Raw genomic sequence first — 22,296 nt, 5'->3', positions numbered from 1 at the left:
ACAATAAATCATTTATCAAAACTTAGTCTCAGAAAATAAAACTAGGTTGCTACATGCATGAAATGCCGAATTTCAATTAATAGCAAGTAAATCAATACTTTATAATTCAAACCTGTTGAAAATTTATAGCAAAATTGGTCCCTGTTATATGCAAACATTTCATATTTTTGTGGAACAAGAGTTGAATGATAGTTATATTGAATAACTACCAAGACAATCAATGAATATACATTCATGTACACATTATGAGACATGCATGAGAGTTTGTGACCATTAATCTAGAATATGACAGTAATAATAGTGAGTGTATGAATAGAATTACCAAAGGTTCCTCTCGCCAAACACCAGATACTGACATTTTAATCGACACATGTCTGATGTAAGCTCTGTCAAAACACCTGGTGTTGGACCAGAGGAAACTCTGGCTAGAATGGAATATGCATTAAGACAAATACATGCAGTGTGTTCACAATAGTAAAATATCCATATGAAGTAATGGAGACCCTTTTAAAGTCTTTCTGATTATAAAAGGGCTCTATGTACCAAATTACACAAAACATTTTATAAAATACAATGTAACATCAAGACCAAACAAAATATGGTACGTAAAACATGTGTCAAGGTTTGTTATCTAGCAAGCACCCTTCACATGTATAGCCCACATTTTTCAGTTAAACAACAGGAAAATTGAAGTACAAGGTATTTTATTTTGAGTTAATATACCCAATGTTCCCTTCATTTATGGTGTTTACATTTACAAAGACACATACAAAACAACTGATCTAGTCATTAAATGTACTGTATTTGGCAAGAATCCTAACAACAGCACCACCATTTTAGCTATAGTAATGGATTTTACAGACTAGGTCAGATGCTTATAGAAATGATTTTATTTAGTGATGATACATAATGTACCTTCAATTTGCTGTTTATTGTGCTACTGATACATGTACTCTATTACATGTATATGACCATGAATGTAGGGTTTAGTTATGTGTATCAAACTGTTGCCAATATAATACAAAAAAAGGATAAAACATGTGTCTAGAATAAATATTTCTTAATTCACCTAAAGATTATTTTCAAATTATTAACTTTGATTTATTAATGACAGTGACTTGTAACCCATGGACTTACTCTTTGCGTGAAAACAACTTCATAGCATATTAGAATTATCTCCCCTTTTAAAACTAAGTAAAGCATTTGATTATTTTGACTAGGTAGTGAAATAAACCATATTTTGATTGATAGAAAAGATAGAATTAGAACCTTATATTTCAATAATGATCACTTGTACAAATATCCTGGTAATACATAAGTACAGGAAAGTGAAAAATTGCATGATTATGGATGCATATCAACGTCTGGATATGTTTGCCAAAGTTTCATTAAATACATTTTCATATTAACAAGAGATCCCAGAGGGATCTTGGCGCCCACCATTGAATGATCTTTATAGGTTCCATGTCAGATTGATCTTTTCTCTACTTTTCCCTTCCTCTAAGTCTTACTAATCTGTGTAAATTCAGAAACAGCCCTCTAGTACTTTTCAAACAAGGGGAACCTATATATAAAATTTAAGATTTAGCGATAATGGCTGTCTGTCGGCCATGTTGTTTTTGGATTGGTCCCAAAATGCAACACCAGGGACCATGAAATTTGAGAAAGATCCCTTCAGTACCTTCTGACAAATAGTGATAACAAACTTCAATTGTCAAAATCCAAGATGGCTGCCTGTCGGCCATGTTGTTTTCCGATTGGTCTCAAAATGCAATATGCATAACTAGGCACCGAGGGGAACCTACATATGAAATTGGAGAAAGATCCCTTCAGTACTTTCTGAGAAATAGCGATAACAAACTTCAATTGTCAAAATCCAAGATGGCTGCCTGTCGGCCATGTTGTTTTTCGATTGGTCTCAAAATGCAATATGCACAACTAGGCACCAAGGGGAACCTATGTATGAAATTGGAGAAAGATCCCTTCAGTACTTTCTGAGAAATAGCGATAACAAACTTCAATTGTCAAAATCCAAGATGGCTGCCTGCAATATGCATAACTAGGCACCAAGGGGAACCTAAATATGAAATTTGAGAAAGATCCCTTCAGTACCTTCTGACAAATAGCGATAACAAACTTCAATTGTCAAAATCCAAGATGGCTGCCTGTCGGCCATGTTGTATTCCGATTGGTGTCAAAATGCAATATGCATAACTAGGCACTAGGAGGAACCTACATATGAAATTTGAGAAAGATCCCTTCAGTGCTTTCTGAGAAATAGCAATAACAAACTTCAATTGTCAAAATCCAAGATGGCTGCCTGTCAGCCATGTTGTTTTCCGATTGATCTCAAAATGCAATATGCATAACAAGGCACCAAGGGGAACCTACATATAAAATTTGAGAAAGATCCCTTCAGTACTTTCTGAGAAATAGTGATAACAATTAACTTCAATTGTCAAAATCCAAGATGGCTGCCTGTCGGCCATGTTGTTTTCCGATTGGTGTCAAAATGCAATATGCATAACTAGGCACCAAGAGGAACCTACATATGAAATTTAAGAAAGATCCCTTCATTGCTTTCTAAGAAATAGTGATAACAAACTTCAATTGTCAAAATCCAAGATGGCTGCCTGTCGGCCATGTTGTTTTCCGATAGGTCTAAAAATGCAATATGCATAACTAGGCATCAAGGGGAACCTATGTATGAAATTGGAGAAAGATCCCTTCAGTACTTTCAGAGAAATAGCGATAACAAACTTCAATTGTCAAAATCCAAGATGGCTGCCTGTCGGCCATGTTGTTTTTCGATTGGTCTCAAAATGCAATATGCACAACTAGGCACCAAGGGGAACCTATGTATGAAATTGGAGAAAGATCCCTTCAGTACTTTCTGAGAAATAGCGATAACAAACTTCAATTGTCAAAATCCAAGATGGCTGCCTGTCGGCCATGTTGTTTTCCAATAGGTCTCAAAATGCAATATGCATAACTAGGCACCAAGGGGAACCTATATATGAAATTTGAGAAAGATCCCTTCTGTACTTTCTGAGAAATAGCGATAACAAGAATTGTTTACGGACGGACGGACGGAGGGACGGACGGACGGACGGAGGGACGGACCACGGACCACGGACGCAGGGCGATTTGAATAGCCCACCATCTGATGATGGTGGGCTAAAAATGACCCTTTTCATTTTTAAAGAACCAATTCAAAATTTGCAGTCATAGTGAAGTTAAATATGAAAAGGTTCCCAAGCGTTGTAATATATATGTAGAGGCACTTGTATTCATGGCTTTAGAGAGAACATGTCATATGGTAGTATACAGCAGTTGGTTTCTTCCCTAGGAGACTTGAACTTGTTTAAAAAGTTATTCTTGAAATCCTATCTATTTTCAATACCAAAGGTTCTGTCCTCGTTAAAACTATCTCCCATGCACTCTTTCAATATGTCATGAGAAAGCTGAAGGCTCTGTATTTTCTACGTTGAGTAAGAATAGTCTGGAGACTTACGGAAGTATGTTTGGTTTGTTTGGTTTGTTTTTGTTTAACGTCCTATTAACAGCCAGGGTCATTTAAGGACGTGCCAGGTTTTGGAGGTGGAGGAAAGCCGGAGTACCCGGAGAAAAACCACCGGCCTATGGTCCGTACCTGGCAACTGCCCCACATAGGTTTCAAACTCGCAACCCAGAGGTGGAGGGCTAGTGTTAAAGTGTCGGGACACCTTAACCACTCGGCCACCGCGGCCCCAAGCATGTAAACCAGTGGTTTCTTTACATGTAGCAACATGAAGGTACATAAAAGATTCACTGGATTTTTTATATTGGATCTTGTATCTTCAAATCCACAGTATCATCTATGCATTTTCATGGTTAGTTTATTATGTCTCAGAACAAAACGCTTTGAATGCCTTCAATTTAGTCATCACAAAGTCCAAGGATGCATGCAGAAACTTTGATCTTGAAGATAAATCCCCTCTAGAAACATCAGTATCAAGTAGCTAAAATGTTTACTATGCTGACAACTTGTAGAGGAGCAAGCCTATCAAATACACCAGCTATTTCTCAAAGACAAAAAAAAAGAATTATGGAGAAAAGTTACCTCCCTTCAACAAGTACCTAGTATAACTCTTCAGTCTTGGTGGAGAAATACAGGCAAGTGATTTTCTCTGTAAGGTGATTGTGGTGGAACAGTGAATGACTAGTAGTCAAAATCTGAGGACATTGGTCAGCATCTGCATGTGTTGGGAAAATATAAGGACACTTAAGATCTCCAAAATACTGAACATTATATAGTTAGTCATCACTTGATATTAGATAAAAAGTTGTTTAGTAACAGTACCATGAAGTACGTGCTCACAAGGACTAATCATAATGACATGGTCTAACTTGTTATGATGTATTGTCTAAATTGTCATAATGACATATGATCCAACTTGTCATAATGACATGGTATATAATTTGACATGATCTAACTTGTCATAATGACATATGGTCGTAATTGTCATAATAACATATATTCTACATGTAAAATGTCATAATGGCATGGTCTAACTTGTCATAATGACATGGTATTCAAGTGCAATCAATGATTGTGAAGCTCACCGGCAGCAGCAATCACACTATGCACTCATTTGTTTATGTATGTATAAGCATGTCATTTTGAAATTGTATGTCACATAACATCACTCCTTTATAGTCCTAGACCCCTAATGGATGTATAAACCAAATTAGAAGGGTGTGGCCTTACATGCTTTCCAAATACCCCAAAAACTGTAAAGTGGGTTTTGGTGCCAAAAAAGTTAACTCCACAAAATGGTAAAATGCGGAAAAATCACATTTTTTTTCTGCATGATTTTTCCACAACGTCACTCCAAGACCTCTAATGAATGTATAAACCAAATTAGAAGGTTGTGAGGTGTATACTTTTGGACTTACCAAGCTTTCCAAAAACTTACCCCAAAAACTTTAAAGTTGGGTGTCAAGGGACGCCGATGCCGGTGTACAGCATAAGCTCACAGTTACTCGTAACTGGTGAGCTAATAACTTGTCATAACGACATGGCCTAACTTGTCATGATGGCATATGGTCTAACAACAAGACTATAACTAAAAAATAGTACTATGGTCCAAGAAATTTTGAAATGTACATTTTTTTGTAAAGGCCTCTTTGTACAAATAAATATATTCTATTCATGTATAATATTATCATCAAATTGTGTCGGGTAGTATTTCAACATTAAAATTGTCAAAACAAAATATCAGAGTACCCAATACATGTATCACAGATTGCTGTCTCTAACTCTAATTATACAAAGTAACATGACTATTACACAATGTAGTTTGTCGACTTATTGACTCGTTACGATGAGATTGCAACTTCGCCAGATATACTGAGGTAAGAGCTGTCGTCAAATTAATGAACTTATGGCATTGCTATAAGCTAACTCTACTCGTCATCAGTATCAGAAATAACCTGCATTAACACTATGGTATTCAGTGTATTGATATGATACAGTGTAGATTCTCATTGTTTCCAAAAACAAAGATTTCTAACAAAATTCTGTGCAAAATCACAAAAATTCACAATATGGCAACATTTTCTTAACGTAATCAATACTTTTTTGTAACATGAATGCTGCTACCCTATATCACCAACAGCCAACAAACCAACAAGAATGTTTATTAACAATTAACAAGTGATATTCAAAATCTTCATTAAAAATTGGAACACACCACTGCAACAGTATGTTAAATCTGCAACATTATCAAAACATTAAAATTCAAACCAAAATATTACATTATTAAAACTATCACATTTCAAAACATTTAAATTTTTGCATAGGAATTCAAAGGAAAAATGAACATTTTTGAGGCAAATAATTTGCTTTGCTTTTAAAAATCTCCCTTTAGCCTAATTTGAATATGAATGATTTTCTAAAATATATTCATACCGTAAATGATTCCTGTTTTAATATTCAAATGTTAAGAATACCTAAACTTGTATAATACAATCTTTCATAAATCAGAACCTTCAGAATTGTATAGCAGGCAGGGTTTCCTATCATAGACAATAGATTCAATCCAGATTCAATACACTTAAATGATTTTACAAAAATATAATCACCAAAAATGAGATTGGTGACAACAATGTATGTATTCAGATCATACTATTACTAGTGATATTCATTTATAAGAAAATATTTCATGTTTTGCATTCCTACAGCGAGATCCTTACCGAAAACATTATGATAACAGATACATATGTAAAGCTTTGCAATTGCATGACAGTCTTAGACATTGTAAAGCTGTATTTTTTTTATCTTTTTTTTTAATAAATAAGCATTCATGATAACAATAATGAAAGTAAAGCACTATGATTAATAGTTCGGTGGGTATATAGGATATGTACCAGCTGCTTAAAGAACACTGAGTAGTGAATATTATATGTACCATACAACCCTGAAAGGATCAATAACACCCCAAAACCAACATTTATAATATGATTTTGTAACACACGACTTGTAAGTCACAAAGACATTATATTGAAGGAAATGCAGTCATACATAACATTCTAGCTGAAGTCGCGTGAACATTTTTCATAATTGTTTTTCCTGATATTACAATACCATTAAACAGATACAGTGAGATCATGTTAATCCAGACTAACTTTTCATAAAAAAATAAAATAAAAAAGTTTGAAGAAAATGTTTTCCTGGTGACTAAGATAAGAACTGTCACATAATGTAATATATATACTATCATCAACATATTAGTCAAAGTGAACTTTCTCATCGTTATACAGTCCGGTAACTCCCCACGTCTCAAAATATTTTAACTACAATATAAACAAAAGTTGATCACAAGAAAATATCCTAAGAAGAAGTAAAAAACATCCTGAATATAAAATGTAATGTCAGATCTAAAGAGGAGAAAAAGATTTGATTTGGGTGACTGAAAAAGTAACAAACATACTAGTACAAGAAAACTTGTATCCTCAAACTCAAAGAATAATTCCTACAATTTGAATGTAAACTGTATTAAGTAACAGTTCCATTTTTCTGAATTTACTGATTAAATATCTGTTGTCTAAATAAAATAGTATCACTACTTATGTACATTCTAATTTTGTCATGAATAATAATATCATTCAGTAATCACAGATAAGTTCAACTTCAAATGCCAATAACAATTTTTTTTACACCACACCCTAGACAATTTCAGCTGTACCTTCTTCAATGATGACAGCCTCAACATGAAATGTACCTGATAGAAACAATGTAGTTTTAGGTATTAGTTTGTCTGAAGGAAGTTATGAAATGTCCTGTTTTCAGAACTTAATATTTTATATCCATCAACTGTGACAATTCAATCATCACAACTCACTCCTTTTAATTCTTTAACATGTCATTGTAATTTAATAGCAATCTACTATCATCAATGTCTTACTGATCTACCCAAATACTGAAAATGCTAGTTTGAAACATAAACTAACACCCCAACTATTTTGAGAAGTAAGACTCTAATGGGGAAAATAATGCAAAAAACAAATTTCAAAATGTATCTCATTTTCTTTTTTTTTTACAAATGAAGATCAATGTGTCAATTTCAAACTTTGATAAAAAAAAACTAATAATTCTCCAAAACCAAGAACAATTTTTGAACCCAAAAGAGCCTCTATAAAATCTTACAACTTTCCAAAACCAAGAATAATTTTGGACCTAAAACAAAGCTGTTTTCCTGACCTACGATCCATGTATACACTCTATCCATTTCATGGTGGAGACAGGAAAATCTACCTACATTATGCAAACACTTAAGGAGGTATGTCCTTTAATTTACTATTTCTAGTGAGAGTCTCTACACGAAACCACCAGTCTGTCAATGCTTAAAGCTAATATGCTTCCCTAAATGATATGTATGTGGATTATCTCCCTTGTGTTGTTTAAACTTAGACATCTATTCCTAATTACCTGCATATTATTACTTCAACTTTTGTGTACAATTCATCTGGACCATCCATTAATAGACATAATAAACATTTTGAAATAAACACCTTAAAAGATCTTTAAGTAAGAATTTCTTCTCTCAACATGTTACTGTTTAGGTAATATACATCTTTAGGAGAAGCTAAAAATTATCAGGCAAATATTTTCAAAATATACTTGTAGACAAAAACCTGAAGGCTGTAGCTGATTCATATGATCATCAACACCAAAAACACAAAATTCCCCAAAATAAAAAAAAGGCAATCAATTCATATCACAGGAGTGTTTTCATCTAATGAAAATATCAATAATAGAACATTTTCTGGTACATGTATTTAGCAACCAGATCAATATTCATAATGCCAAAACATCTAATGCTATTTACAGGTAAATTTCACATTTTCAAGTTTTTCAGAGCAAATGGTATTCAGTGGAATTAAAGAATGACATAAAAAAGCTTTTATTTGTTAAATATATGCTAATAAATTAAATACTACATACCAAATTTCGAAAAAAATCTACCCTATTCACCATATACTTATAATGCACATCAAAAAGGCAGCAAATATTTGCATAGATCAAGTTTATATTTTAATTGAAAGAATGTTTCAGCATATAAAATGCTATGATAACTTACCAAGTTTAACAAGGATTCCTTTAAACTTCAGATTAACTGATATTTTTCATGGAAAGTAAGAAATTGAATTCCTTAGGAAAAATCATGAGGTATTTTCTATAGACCATTACTGAAATATTTTCTATAGAGCATTCCTGAAACTAGAGACTGTATACAAGAACAGTGGTATGATGTTCATACACTTCCTTGATCATGTGACAAAGTTTTATTGAAGTTTAAAATAACAGTAGTGTTCCATAGATGTTAAGATATTTCCCGGATACTGCTATAAGATTTTTAGTGAAAAAGAACAGCTAGGATTCATATTAAGACAGATAACTGAAAGCTATCATACATCTTAGAGCATTTTACACAAGTATTTGCAATATATTTCATTTGGAGAAACATATCTGCTATCAATAAAAAACAAATCACATCATCATGACATCTTAATATCCTTGAAACTCTTGTGCTCAATTATCTCCATCTGTTCTGCATTGTGCCTGATTCGAGAGCGTCTGGGCAATGCTGTATGACCTTTGCTACCAACTTATCAATGTAAGCTTTCATGTCTTTGTTATCCTGTTTCAAAGCTGAAAAAAAAAACATTTTTATTTTTATTTTATTTCTTCACTTCATTAGTGTACCCGGTGAATTTGTTTTGATACAATAATTTAATAAAGTCAGTATTTTTGCAGAACTGATAATTTGTGAAATTTGGTTATTTTGCAGAGATCGTAATACTATGTGAATGCAACACTTGCAATATTGAAGATGATCTTTAACCAAAATTTGATTTTCCATACAAATGTCCCAACTATATATAGTGTTAAGTATATACCTAGATTCTCCTTCTTGAGTTCCAGGACCTGTTGCTGTAGCTTCTCCATCTTGTTTGGTGTAGGTGACACCGGCGGAGTGGCTGCCACTGAAACAAAACATCATCCAAGTCTGATGATATAGATTCTACTTCACATACAGTAAACAAAACATCATCCAAGTCTGATGATATAGATTCTACTTCACATACAGTAAACAAAACATCATCCAAGTCTGATGATATAGATTCTACTTCACATACAGTAAACAAAACATCATCCAAGTCTGATGATATAGATTCTACTTCACATACAGTAAACAAAACATCATCCAAGTCTGATGATATAGATTCTACTTCACATACAGTAAACAAAACATCATCCAAGTCTGATGATACAGATTCTACTTCACATACAGTAAATTTGGATAAGTCGAAGTCGACGGGACCAAACAAAACATCATCCAAGTCTGTTGATATAGATTCTATTTCACATACAGTAAAATTTGGATAAGTCGAAGTCGACGGGACCAAACAAAACATCATCCAAGTCTGATGATACAGATTCTACTTCACATACAGTAAACAAAACATCATCCAAGTCTGATGATATAGATTCTACTTCACATACAGTAAACAAAACATCATCCAAGTCTGATGATATAGATTCTACTTCACATACAGTAAACAAAACATCATCCAAGTCTGATGATATAGATTCTACTTCACACAAGTTCATATTATAAAAGTTATTTTTATATCATCTATTTCTATACAAAAAAATTTGGTTGTTATCACAGGTATTGTGATATATACTGATTTTCCATTAAATATCAGCTACACTAAAATAGCTCTGGAGAAATTCCTATATTCACATAATATCCCTGGGCTTTGCTAAAGCAATACTGGTCCCAGTAACTGTGACCTTGACCCGAAAAACCCGCAAACTTTGTGAGATATTATGGTCCTTTATCTTTGCATATAGATGTACATGTATATAGAAATAGACATACATGTATCTGTATACATTGTAGTTGGTAATATTCGTGGAGATTTGATTTCAACTTTTTTAGTCTTAAAATACAGGGCAAACATAAATACCTAGCGAATATTAATATATACAAAGTTATAAAAGTGTTTACTGGAGAATGTTTACAAAAAAAGTTTTTTGCAGGATTTAGTTCTTGCCAAATAGTTCTGACCGAGACAACTACGATACATAAGCACCGTGAAATTTACCAACCGTAGAGTATAGAGTCAAGATAACATACCTCCATTCATTAACTTAATCCATTTGAGGTAATTAATAAATAAAAGGATAGTGCTTGATCTATGCCTACTTGGATCCTCAATCTAACTGTTCAGTAAATAAGAACGGTAGATTTACTTTTTTAGAAATTTAGAAACAAGAACACAAAGATGTCATCATTTTGTGCCTTTGCCCTTATAAATCATTATATTGTACATCCCTCATACTCATCATGGTGACCCATTGTGATGAGGGCAGGGGGCATTTGTCTGTTGCAATACCATGTAAATTGGAAATAAAGGGCCATAACTCCTGCAATTTTTAAAGAATTGGCCAAAAATTAAACTGAGGTAGGATAAAAACATACAATGTACATTTGATTATTGTAGGGATTTTGAGAGAAACTTTCTAGAGTTACCATTACTGATATGGAAACAAAACAGGGACTTATGAACGAATACTATTAATTTACCTGGTCCCCCTTTTAACTGCTGTAGAACATGTCCCTCACTTGCCCTCCTCAAGTGTTTCACAAAATGTTTTTTAGAGGGGGGAGACATGCTGGACACACTTCCTCCTTTTGGTGATGGCACTGGCACCTGCAGGTAAAGATATTACCATAAAAAAATATCTATATAAAGGAATTATTCAAAGCTATGCATGATTACTTGGTAAAAACACATCCACGGATATCCAACTAGTACTTGTCAAGTTGTCTTTTAGGCTATTCTAGTAAAATATATATCCCCAAGGGAGAACTCCAGAAAATTAAGAAATTCAATGCATGATGGGCACAACAGGAGACAAGGTGTCTCATTACACGGTGTTGCTTTAATTAATGTACATGTGTAAGTAATTTTGCATCAGTACACAAATGACGAGTACTTAGAGCAATTCCTATCTGCCAATAAGGCCACTGATCATTACTTGATATATATTTTTTCCATCTACAGGAGTACTTGATACTTTAAAAGTCAAAAATGTCTTTAGTTATAAAATTGACCAACATTCACATAAAATTATTCAAATATTAACGATTAAATTCAGATCAACCAAACAAACAACTTACAGATATTGCCTTTGTTTGCATCTCTGGAGAATCCCCAATAGTAAAACTAGCTTGTTCCCCAGAATCCACATCACCATCATCGAATGGGTTGGGGCTATCAAATGGGTTCACACCATTTTCCGGAAGTTCATCAACAAAAGCAAATGCATTTCTTAGAGTACCAATGCCACCTGACTCTGTTTCGAGGATGATGTCACCCTTGCCAGGGAGAGTGGACCTTGTTTTACAGTGAATCTTAGAAGAAGACTCATATTCAATATAATCCACACAGTCACATTCACAAATAGTCAGATCTACAATATCACTCTTACTGAACCCCAAGTTCTTCCCAACAATGGTGATTCGTGTACCTCCACTGGTCAGTCCGACATTGGGACTCACACTCAATATCACAGGCAGTTTACCCGAGCTGTCCAGCCCAGAGCTGATGCTCATGAACTTTGGCCCATGTTTGGACTTAAGTTTCGGGGTATTGTCCTCCTCATTATTATTACTAGATTTGCCAAAGCTGAGAAGATCATGAATGGAGCGGGAGAACTTCTTGTTTATAGTAGATAATGTGGAGCCACGTCTTTCCTTCCTGTACTTATGGGATAGAGTCGGAGATTTGGACTCATAGTTCATTCCCGCGGGACGACGCTTGGAGACATAGCATTGGTACACTAACTCTCCTGTTGGATTTGAACACTTTTTGTGAGGTTGAAGTGTCGACTTCATGTTGCGTCCTGGTGATGCCTGAAGGGAGGTTACTGGGATGTTCACCTGACCAAGTATATCTTCTTTCTCCGTCACAATAAAGAATACTTGGTCTAGGATATTGTTCACATGGCTGAAATACAAGATGTAAACATTTAAGTATTCATTCTATTCAATTCCTTTATTTTAAATACTCAGTATACTGTTCGAATTTTTTTTATTTGAAATTCTTTTAGAGAAAAGCAAAGAAGATTTCACAATAAACTTCAATTGTAATTTGTAGCTAAATATCTATGTTCTAAACTCAAGTCTTGGATCTAGTTTGTAATACAAATGTAGTACAAAAGAATCAATAGTACTACCCAAAGTTCTGGAATTTGATACATGTATTGTACATCAAAACTACGACGAACAAATCATGTACTTCAGTGTCTCCAAACATCCGACTTCGGTCAGAAGTGTTAGCGGTAACACATGCTCATCAGCACTATGTTTTGACAAAGATGAATTTTTAAAGGGAGAAACTTCGAAAAGAAGTGCAGACCAACGGGGAACCTGTATATGATCCTTACAATACTTTCTGAGAAATAATGCTAACTGTCAAAATTCAAAATGGCCTGTCTCTTACATAAAGATATGTTTTATGATCAAGTTTGGAATGGATTATACACAACTAGGACTTGAAGGAACCTACATGTGAAAATTGAAAGAGAACCTTTTGGGACTTCTAATTAATGATAAGGAATTTTATAGATGGATGAATGACAGACCTTGAAATAAGGGTAATTCAAACAGCCAATCATCTGATGAGAGGTGTGCGAAAAATAGATAAATAGATACTGGAGGAGGCTTTAATGACTTTTACAATAACATTGTATTGGGACCCCACAGGTTTATACCTAATTATACTCAGTCTATCACCCCAAACCTGCAAGTTTAACTTAATTAAGGATTCGGTTCTCCTTGTTACATCAACTGTCAGCAATGCTTGGTAGACTTACATAACAGATTCCTCGTTCCATTCTGGTTCTGGATGCTTAACGACTGCTGTACGGTATTTCTTGCTTCCGACACCAAATATCACCGAGTATTTGTGTCGTCCTGTGGTCAACAGAGAAAATTAACAGATAATTATTTAGCATGTTATATTTTATTCTGTAAATGATACATGCTTGTCCATGATAGACAATTGGAAAAGAAAGTAGATCAATGTTACTGGTACCATGATGGCTATATCTCGGATCATACTAGTGCTACAGCTCTAAACTGATACAAATTTACTAACTTAAATCAATTGTATGATTTATATTACTGACATACAATGATGTGTTCTATAGAAAATGTAGATAATTTTTTTCCACAAACCTGCTTTTCTGCCCTGTAGCCCTTTAGCACTGACAACTGAAATACATGCAAAAGGAAATAAGTGTCAATTCATCATAAAAAGAAATCATTATGTCTGAATATATACTACTGGTGTTTGAACATAATTATAATTCTGAACAAATACAATTAGCATACATATATATAATTGACAATATCTATTATATTTGAATGATTGCATCCTACAATATCCTGTGTTTCTTCGTTAGTTTCTGGTTTACCACCTACCTGACTATTGACTTTGCCCATTACTACTTTTCGTCTCTATAGATGATTGTAGTCAGTTTTAGTTAGTTACTTGTTTTACCGCCTACATGACTCCACCTTTCGCTAGATTTCATCTCACTGACTATAGTCAGTGTTTGTTAGTTACTGGTTTACCGCCTACATGACTCCACCTATCACTAGGTTTCGTCTCACTGACTATAGTCAGTGTCTGTTAGTTACTGGTTTACCGCCTACATGACTCCACCTATCACTAGGTTTCGTCTCACTGGCTATAGTCAGTGTTTTGTCAGCATTAGTAAGTTACTGGTTTACCGCCTACATGACTCCACCTATCGCTAGGTTTCATCTCACTGACTATAGTCAGTGTTTTGTCAGCATTAGTAAGTTACTGGTTTACCGCCTACATGACTCCACCTATCACTAGGTTTCATCTCACTGACTATAGTCAGTGTTTGTTAGTTACTGGTTTACCGCCTACATGACTCCACCTATCACTAGGTTTCATCACACCGACTATAGTCAGTGTTTGTTAGTTACTGGTTTACCGCCTACATGACTCCACCTATCGCTAGGTTTCATCACACCGACTATAGTCAGTGTTTGTTAGTTACTGGTTTACCACCTACATGACTCCACCTATCACTAGGTTTCGTCTCACTGACTATAGTCAGTGTTTGTTAGTTACTGGTTTACCGCCTACATGACTCCACCTATCGCTAGGTTTCGTCTCACTGACTATAGTCAGTGTCTGTTAGTTACTGGTTTACCGCCTACATGACTCCACCTATCACTAGGTTTCATCTCACTGACTATAGTCAGTGTTTGTTAGTTACTGGTTTACCGCCTACATGTACTCTAAATAAACCGCTTCGCGGTTTATGAAGAGAGTACACTCCAGTTTTTTTTGTTATGACTGTATAACAGAAAAAATAATTAATGTTAATTCTTATAATTTAATTTCATCTTATACACACCAAGATATTTCACTTTCTTTGGCGAACTCTTTTCTGTGATAAATTATTAGCCACGTCATCAGCCAATCAAAAATGACGTTACATTTCGCAACGTCAAAAATTTTGTTATGGAGGTATAACAAAATTATTTCAGCCAATGAAAATGCGTGTTTCATACAAAATTAAATTATTATGAAATAGCAAACCTCTCAGTTTTTACACTATTTAATGATTCTATATGTTAATTTCCGCTGTTATTGAAAAATATGTTTTCATTTTCACTTTTGATACTATTGTAATCACTGCCCTCTTTAAGATGATAATATCAGACATTACATGCTTGCATTAGGGAGTATGTAGATGTATAAAATTATTAAAAAATTTTGCACTCAAATACAGGAAGTTCCTGTATATACAGTTGACTGTACATGTTACCACATCAGCTTGTGCACTGCTGCAGGAAATACAAAATGTTTCATATTATACACATACACGCTGATCATGAGGTACATATAGTATAACCCTACATACCTTTTACATACCAGTAAGATTTTACACATAATTTATGCATTTCTCTCAAGGCTCTGATGATAAGGTATTCTATATAAGGTAATCTTAAATCATATTTTTCAGGTCTATACAATCACAATCAAAATTAGTTATATGACTGTCCATAATTGTTTGGAGTTACAATTTCCTATATAAATATAAGCATATACCCGGCTGTATGCATTGAATATTGAAAATTTTACAATCTGATTATATAGTCACCAATCTTTTTACATTTAATTCTGGTCTATAAAATGTTCAGACCTGAATATCAAATAAATCTTGAGCCCTAGGGTAAGCTAGGCCAGCAAGTACTTGTATACAATCTGTGACTATATGCATACACAAAACATACGAGGTCATTTTATTGTAATTATTGGATGTATGCCCTAGTGGCTCATGGAAAGAAATTTAAAACCAAATGAAAAAAAAAATGAAAATTCCTAATTTAACTGCAGATCAAAGATGTTAATTTGATCAAAAAAGAATTTTCATGGAAAATGTCAACATTCTATCAATAAGTGAATGGAGAACTCTGGTGTAAAATGTCAGCACCCTATCACTATTAATGAGTGAATGTAGAACTCTGATATAAAATATCTTAACCAAATCTGTGGATTGATGACGATAAGGACATGTACATCACTAGGGCAATGGCAACATATTAAAGGCCGGCCTGAGACATCGCTGTAGTGGTAGAATAAAAATACATACCATGTATATGTCAATTTAACAATCCTACATGACATGAACTTTGACCTTTATAGCTATACCTGTGGTCACAATGACTCATGCATGACTGGGTATATATAAGATCTACATAAACACAATGATGCATGCCTAATCAAAACGAGAATTCTTTAGAGGTGATACAAAACAATATTTAACAATCTGCATAGGGTGCAGCAACAGTTCATGCATGAATTATTGAAAAATCAAAATAACATTAAGTATGCACAAAATATTACCCTGTATATACTAAATTCTTCAGATATCAGAATGAGACCAAAGGTCACAGGTCAAACTATCATACAGATATATACTGATCAATGCAGTTTATTTTCCACTTGCTCATCTCAAGTTTTCAGTGATGCAAATAGTTATATTAAAAAAATTTGATCTAATAATTTGTTTTATATATATTTGACCAGAATGACCTGACATCAACATTAACCATATTATGCTTGTTGGCCTGTGTCTGGATGGCAAATGGCCAGGTGGTCTTTGTGAGAGGGGAGAGCATCACCACTATGCCACCTAACCTGGTCAATATATTCATCACTTAATACGTATTGTACATCTTACTGCTGTAATGATATGTCTGTATTATTATACCATGTAATATAATATACCTGTATGTATACTACATGTAAAAGGATGAATAAAAAAGATTTCAAAACTAAAAAAAAAAAAAAAAAAGGTCATACATCAAATTAAGCATCATATTGGTTTAAAAATTAATTGATAATTGATTAAGACTGCTAAAGTGGCTGATTTTATCCATTTTTGATTACATATATTATGAAGCAGAAAAGAACAATTTGAGCTGGAACTCAAATACCGGTAAATATAATGTTAACTCAACCCTCAAGAAAGTTGGAAATTCCAAGTTAATTGTCCTGGCAAATAAGAAAAAATAAGCACATACAACATATGTATTATGTATGGTTTATCAGGAAACATGATGGCTACACAGGTGAAAGACTAGCAGAGATGAAAATGGACTAAGGGCAAAAAGGCTGAAAATTAGATTACTCAATCTTTTCAATGGGAAAAATTACAAGTTTACATTACATTACTCAAAAAGGCTGAAATCAGCCAATCGGCTGAACATTTTCATCTCTGCTGTAAGGACTTCCTGAAACCCTGAAACTTCCTTTAGAATGTTAAACGATTCTGCAGTGTCAGTAATATTGCACCGATATCTGCGCGCAATCCTGGCCTTCACTTGATCTGTTGAGTTAAGACTTTTTATACCTGTACATTATATGGTCATCAGTTTATAGGATTATTACAGGTTCCTTAGATCTTTATTGCACAGTAAATAACTTTATAGTCGTAATATCTTACTAAGTCACCACTGGAATAACACTTAGTCATTCAAGTGGAGCTCTGGTAATTCATTTCTTCCTATAAAAGTGTCCATCATCACAAAGAATACCTATATTTGATACCTCTGCACATATTAATATAAAAACACTCTGTGTGGTCACACTCCATGTAATACAATGATAACACATAGGTGACCAGGGTTTGTCAAATGGTCATCACCAATGCCAGACCATATAGATTAATATTATCTTCAGGTATTGTTTTCTTCCCATTATAATTATAAGACCACTCGCACACTTTCATCTGGACCAACATGAGTGATTAACATTAGTAAATATAACTTGCTTAGCAATTTTTGTAAAATAAATAATGTGTGGCATATACGAAACGCTTGTTTTTTTCATATTTTGCATAGTCTGCAGCAGTCAAGCATTACAACTGACATTGTCTTCTCAGAGACATTACCGGTAGATACGTATACTGTAACATCAGTACTAGTGATACCACAAATACAAAATTAAAGCATACATTATCAAATCAACACAATGTGCATCATAAAAGAAATGTCTCTATTCAGGGTGTCTGAATAGCTGTATAGACTAGCCCATGGCAAAAGTTCCCTACATTTTTTAAGCAAGGTAAATATTTTATAAGAAGTACAGTGAATACCGTATAATGAAATTTGGTTTATCTGAAATTATAAGTGTTAATTTGAGAAGAATTTCCAGGATTTTCTTCTTTTTCTCGTATTAATCTCAATAAAAAAGTTTGTTCATACTGTACTCATTTGTGTCTTCACCGATTGACAATTTTGATTTACACAGCATGTTTTTTACTATTGCATATGGATCAATTTAGTCCTTCCATCTCTAGAATTAATGAAGATGTGCAGGAATAAAGCTAACAAAGCTGAAACACTGTAACTGGACTACACACACATTTTATGTTACCAGGTAGCTATACAAGTACAAGACAGTTATCTATAATAACAGGTGTATATAGTTTTATCTAACTTGTATCACTAGAGTACATCGCTGGTTATATATTCCCACTACTTGTCTTGAACTGACAGAAATTCAAGGGGTCATATATACACAATATAATGTCTGACTTCTTAAGTTGATTACTTTTGCATTTTTGAAGTTATTGGAAATATACAGTTACTGTTACAAGAAATGCTACTGTTTTGAAACTTTCATTCAAATAAATCTGGATAAACTCCTGTATCAACAAATAAGAAGGGCAGACAAAAATATCAGTAGTTTGTATAAAATGTTAAGATATTAATTTTATACAAAACGTTAGATATGACATTTTGTATACCGGTACATATGATTTGTTCTTTCTAACCTCTATTACAGTCTATCAAATCTCATCTAAACTACAGTATCTTGTCAAAAAAAAGTAAATTATCTTGTCAAAATAAAGTTTACATTTTTGAAATATTTCTTCATTACAACATCTTTCCAATACACATATATGTACATCTTTACATATTATTAATGCATTTTTTTTTTTTATTAAGCGCTTTAAATAGCAATATCATTCATATTAGGAAAATGAATTTCAACATGTATACCAGTGATGTATACAATCACCTTGTGACATGAGGTGTTTTAATGTGTCAATAAAGATTTCCACTACTATATAATACATGTACTTTCAAACTAATCATAATACATTTCCAGTCAACTACAGTATGTATAGGAGTCAAAACATCTCAGGAACTTGTAACTACTGAAATACTTATTTTATTCTACTGCTGATGGCATCAAGAATATAAGATGCTAAAGTGGTTTTGTAGAACACAATTTGCACGATTTATTCAATTTATACTATGACTACACAAGGGAAACATGACAAAAAAGCTTACAAGATAATCCAATCGGTACTGCCCAAATACACTGTAGGGTGAAAATACTTACAACATTGTATATTTAATTTGGACCACATCAATTTACTATGAAACATCTATACATTACCAGTACTATAAGACTGGCAGACACAAGACTACAAGATTCAAGAATAACAGAGAGCTATCTTTACTTTTACCCTATTAGACACATTAAATACTACATTCACTTGTATTTACCATAAGAAGTGAAACTGATTGGATTTATAATGATTATTTGGTTATTTTACACCACACTGAGTCAAGATGATAAGAATTTTACACTCTACCATATATATACAGTTACTACCCACCTATGACTGTTACTTCATCAGGTTCTGTTGCCATCCTGTATCTGATCTTCAACAACTCTTCTAGTTCTTGTTAAATCATATTCAATCCATTCCAAATAACTGGAACACCTAAAATGAATATATTCTTTCAAAATTACTACAACTATTTCCAGGCAGATATCATTTAATTCTCCAAACTGTTATATATTTTTTATCATTAACAGGTTTACCGTCTGCTATATATATTGTGAACTTTCAGTTGACAAGCTCCAAACCGTTTATTGCCATTGTCAATTGTAAAATTTAATTGAAGCTTTTACATGTACATCCTCTTCTATATAGGGGCCATCTGTTTCTGCCCCAATTTAATACAATACATATAATTATTTTAATTAAATGATACCTGCAGCTTGTAAAGACCATGTACATTTTTACCTCTAGAATCATACATTTGTTAATAACATATGACATATGGCCTGTCTATACTATGTGAATTGACTTTTTATGATCAAATGTAATTATGGAAAGGGAACTATAGCCTTACATCCATGACAATTTTTGGTATCAATGTCATATAAATATAGGATATAACAAGGCTGCTTTGTAATTTGGTAACAGTTACACTTTTTCAAAGAAGACTGAAGATAATAAATGTGAAAAGATGTCACTTTACCATCAGTCAGGAGTAGTAACAACAAACATTTTCACTATTAAAGGCATACTATCCAATTCTTACAAACAAAACATATTAACAGTTATAATGTATACCGGTATGTCAACCAATGAGCCCTTTACCTTTACTAACAATCATTCAAACAATGCATATATATACTTTTATGTAGTATATCTAGATCCCTACGAATGAAAAAAAAATATTCATATTCCCGAGCTCTATCTTATATTTTAAGACACTGACCATGTATTCTATTTATCCTGCAACAGTCATTAAAATACTCATAAAAATAATCATTTTGAAGTGAAACGGTGTCAAAAATGATAGAAATAAGTTCGCCTTTTAAACGTAGTTTCACTTTGAAGTAGGTCAGTCGAACTGACGCACGTGCAAAGATTCCAAAATACAGCTGTTTTCCGTCACTGCCGTATACAGCAAAAATATATACGGTGGGTGTATTCCGACAATGCGGTGGCAGTTGCAGGATAAACACTTTTATGTAGTATATCTAGATCCCTACGAATGAAAAAAATATATTCATATTCCCGAGCTCTATCTTATGATGAGGAATTATTAAATTGATGTGCTTGTCTGGCTTTTATTACATAAAATATATATGCCAAATTAAACTTGCATATATGACAACATATGGAAATATATCTCACAATCAGTGTTGTATCAGTGTTACTTTTAACAGATCTACTGTTTATTCTGTTTTCATTTACTTTATCTAACACCTCTCCGGGAGGGAAAATGTTCGAGTTGATACACAATGTATACGAACTCTTGAACTATAAAATGTGACATTTCGATGGGATAAGATTACTCATAGCAACAAGATGAATATTCATTTCTGCATGCTTTCTGAGTTGTAATTCGATGGACCGTAAGTAAAGATAAGTGTACAAAGCTAGAGAGTAGAACGTTTATCCGTTTGTACGAACGGCCTTAGGCACAACTTGGCGAATAGTCATATCAATCATATTCTCGTGAAACTGTGAACGATCCGAGTATCGACACAGTTTGACATACCGGCATGCCAAATTACACGGCAAACACACACATTTCTGGGGAGTATCTAAACAAATGAAAATGTGTATTTACCTGATTACTTAATTTGAGAGCTGTTCTTCATTTTATACGGGAAATAACACCTTATATTTTACTTCGCCGTCTTCCTACTTCTTTCCCAAACACCTGTCAAACACAATCGTGTGCTGTAAAAACTAATTTCATTGGTCGAAAATTATCAGTCTGCCAGTTAGGCAACCAATCAACAAACGGTTTACTTCCATAACAAATTTCCTTACCTTCAATTTCAGAAGAGTGACTTTGTTTATAAAAACAAGAGTCATGACGTCACGTTATGATTGTTGGGCGTATTCGCGTGACACTTGTTGTTCGCGTGTTTTTTTTTATTAACACAGATACAATTATCTCTCGGTGCACATGTGTCTGATACGTTTTAGTAGACATCCTGTAAGGGTGTCCATCCTTATTGTTACTGACGACAGGGACATCAGAATCTGTTGGCTGCCAAAACACACAATATGAATAATGCCTGTGTTTTGCCCTAAATACGTTGTTTCGCCCTAAACGAAAATTTTAGGACGAAACCTTGTTTGGTATATTCTTTTCATTTAAGTAGCTTTAAATCACAAATCAACTTTCATTAAAATCAAATGAATGTGTAACATGAACAGGTCACAGTTTTACGGTATAAATTATATCGTTATATTGAAAAGAAATGTTTGATAATTTGTACAAAAATATATACAGTACCACCTGACGAAAAAATGAAAAATGAGGGACATGCATAAATGCGTACTCATTAGCCTAT

General features: G+C 33.5%; 1 protein-coding gene across 1 annotated transcript; it reads right to left on the bottom strand.

Moving 5' to 3' along the window:
- Window positions 1–6,322: 6,322 nt before the first annotated feature.
- Window positions 6,323–21,662, bottom strand: LOC117333846. The gene is made up of 8 exons (XM_033893262.1): window positions 21,561–21,662; window positions 19,805–19,912; window positions 13,800–13,835; window positions 13,436–13,535; window positions 11,739–12,567; window positions 11,142–11,268; window positions 9,445–9,531; window positions 6,323–9,196 (listed from the first exon to the last, which is right to left on the bottom strand). Exons 2-8 carry the CDS (start codon window positions 19,836–19,838, stop codon window positions 9,081–9,083), a joined length of 1,329 nt encoding a protein of 442 aa, XP_033749153.1. The 5' UTR covers window positions 19,839–19,912; window positions 21,561–21,662; the 3' UTR covers window positions 6,323–9,080.
- Window positions 21,663–22,296: the final 634 nt, after the last annotated feature.

Source organism: Pecten maximus, chromosome 9, assembly GCF_902652985.1.
Source record: "Pecten maximus chromosome 9, xPecMax1.1, whole genome shotgun sequence".
NCBI lineage: Eukaryota > Metazoa > Mollusca > Bivalvia > Pectinida > Pectinidae > Pecten > Pecten maximus.
The sequence above is the reverse complement of the archived record's forward strand: the minus strand, read 5'-3'. Positions and strand labels throughout refer to the sequence as shown.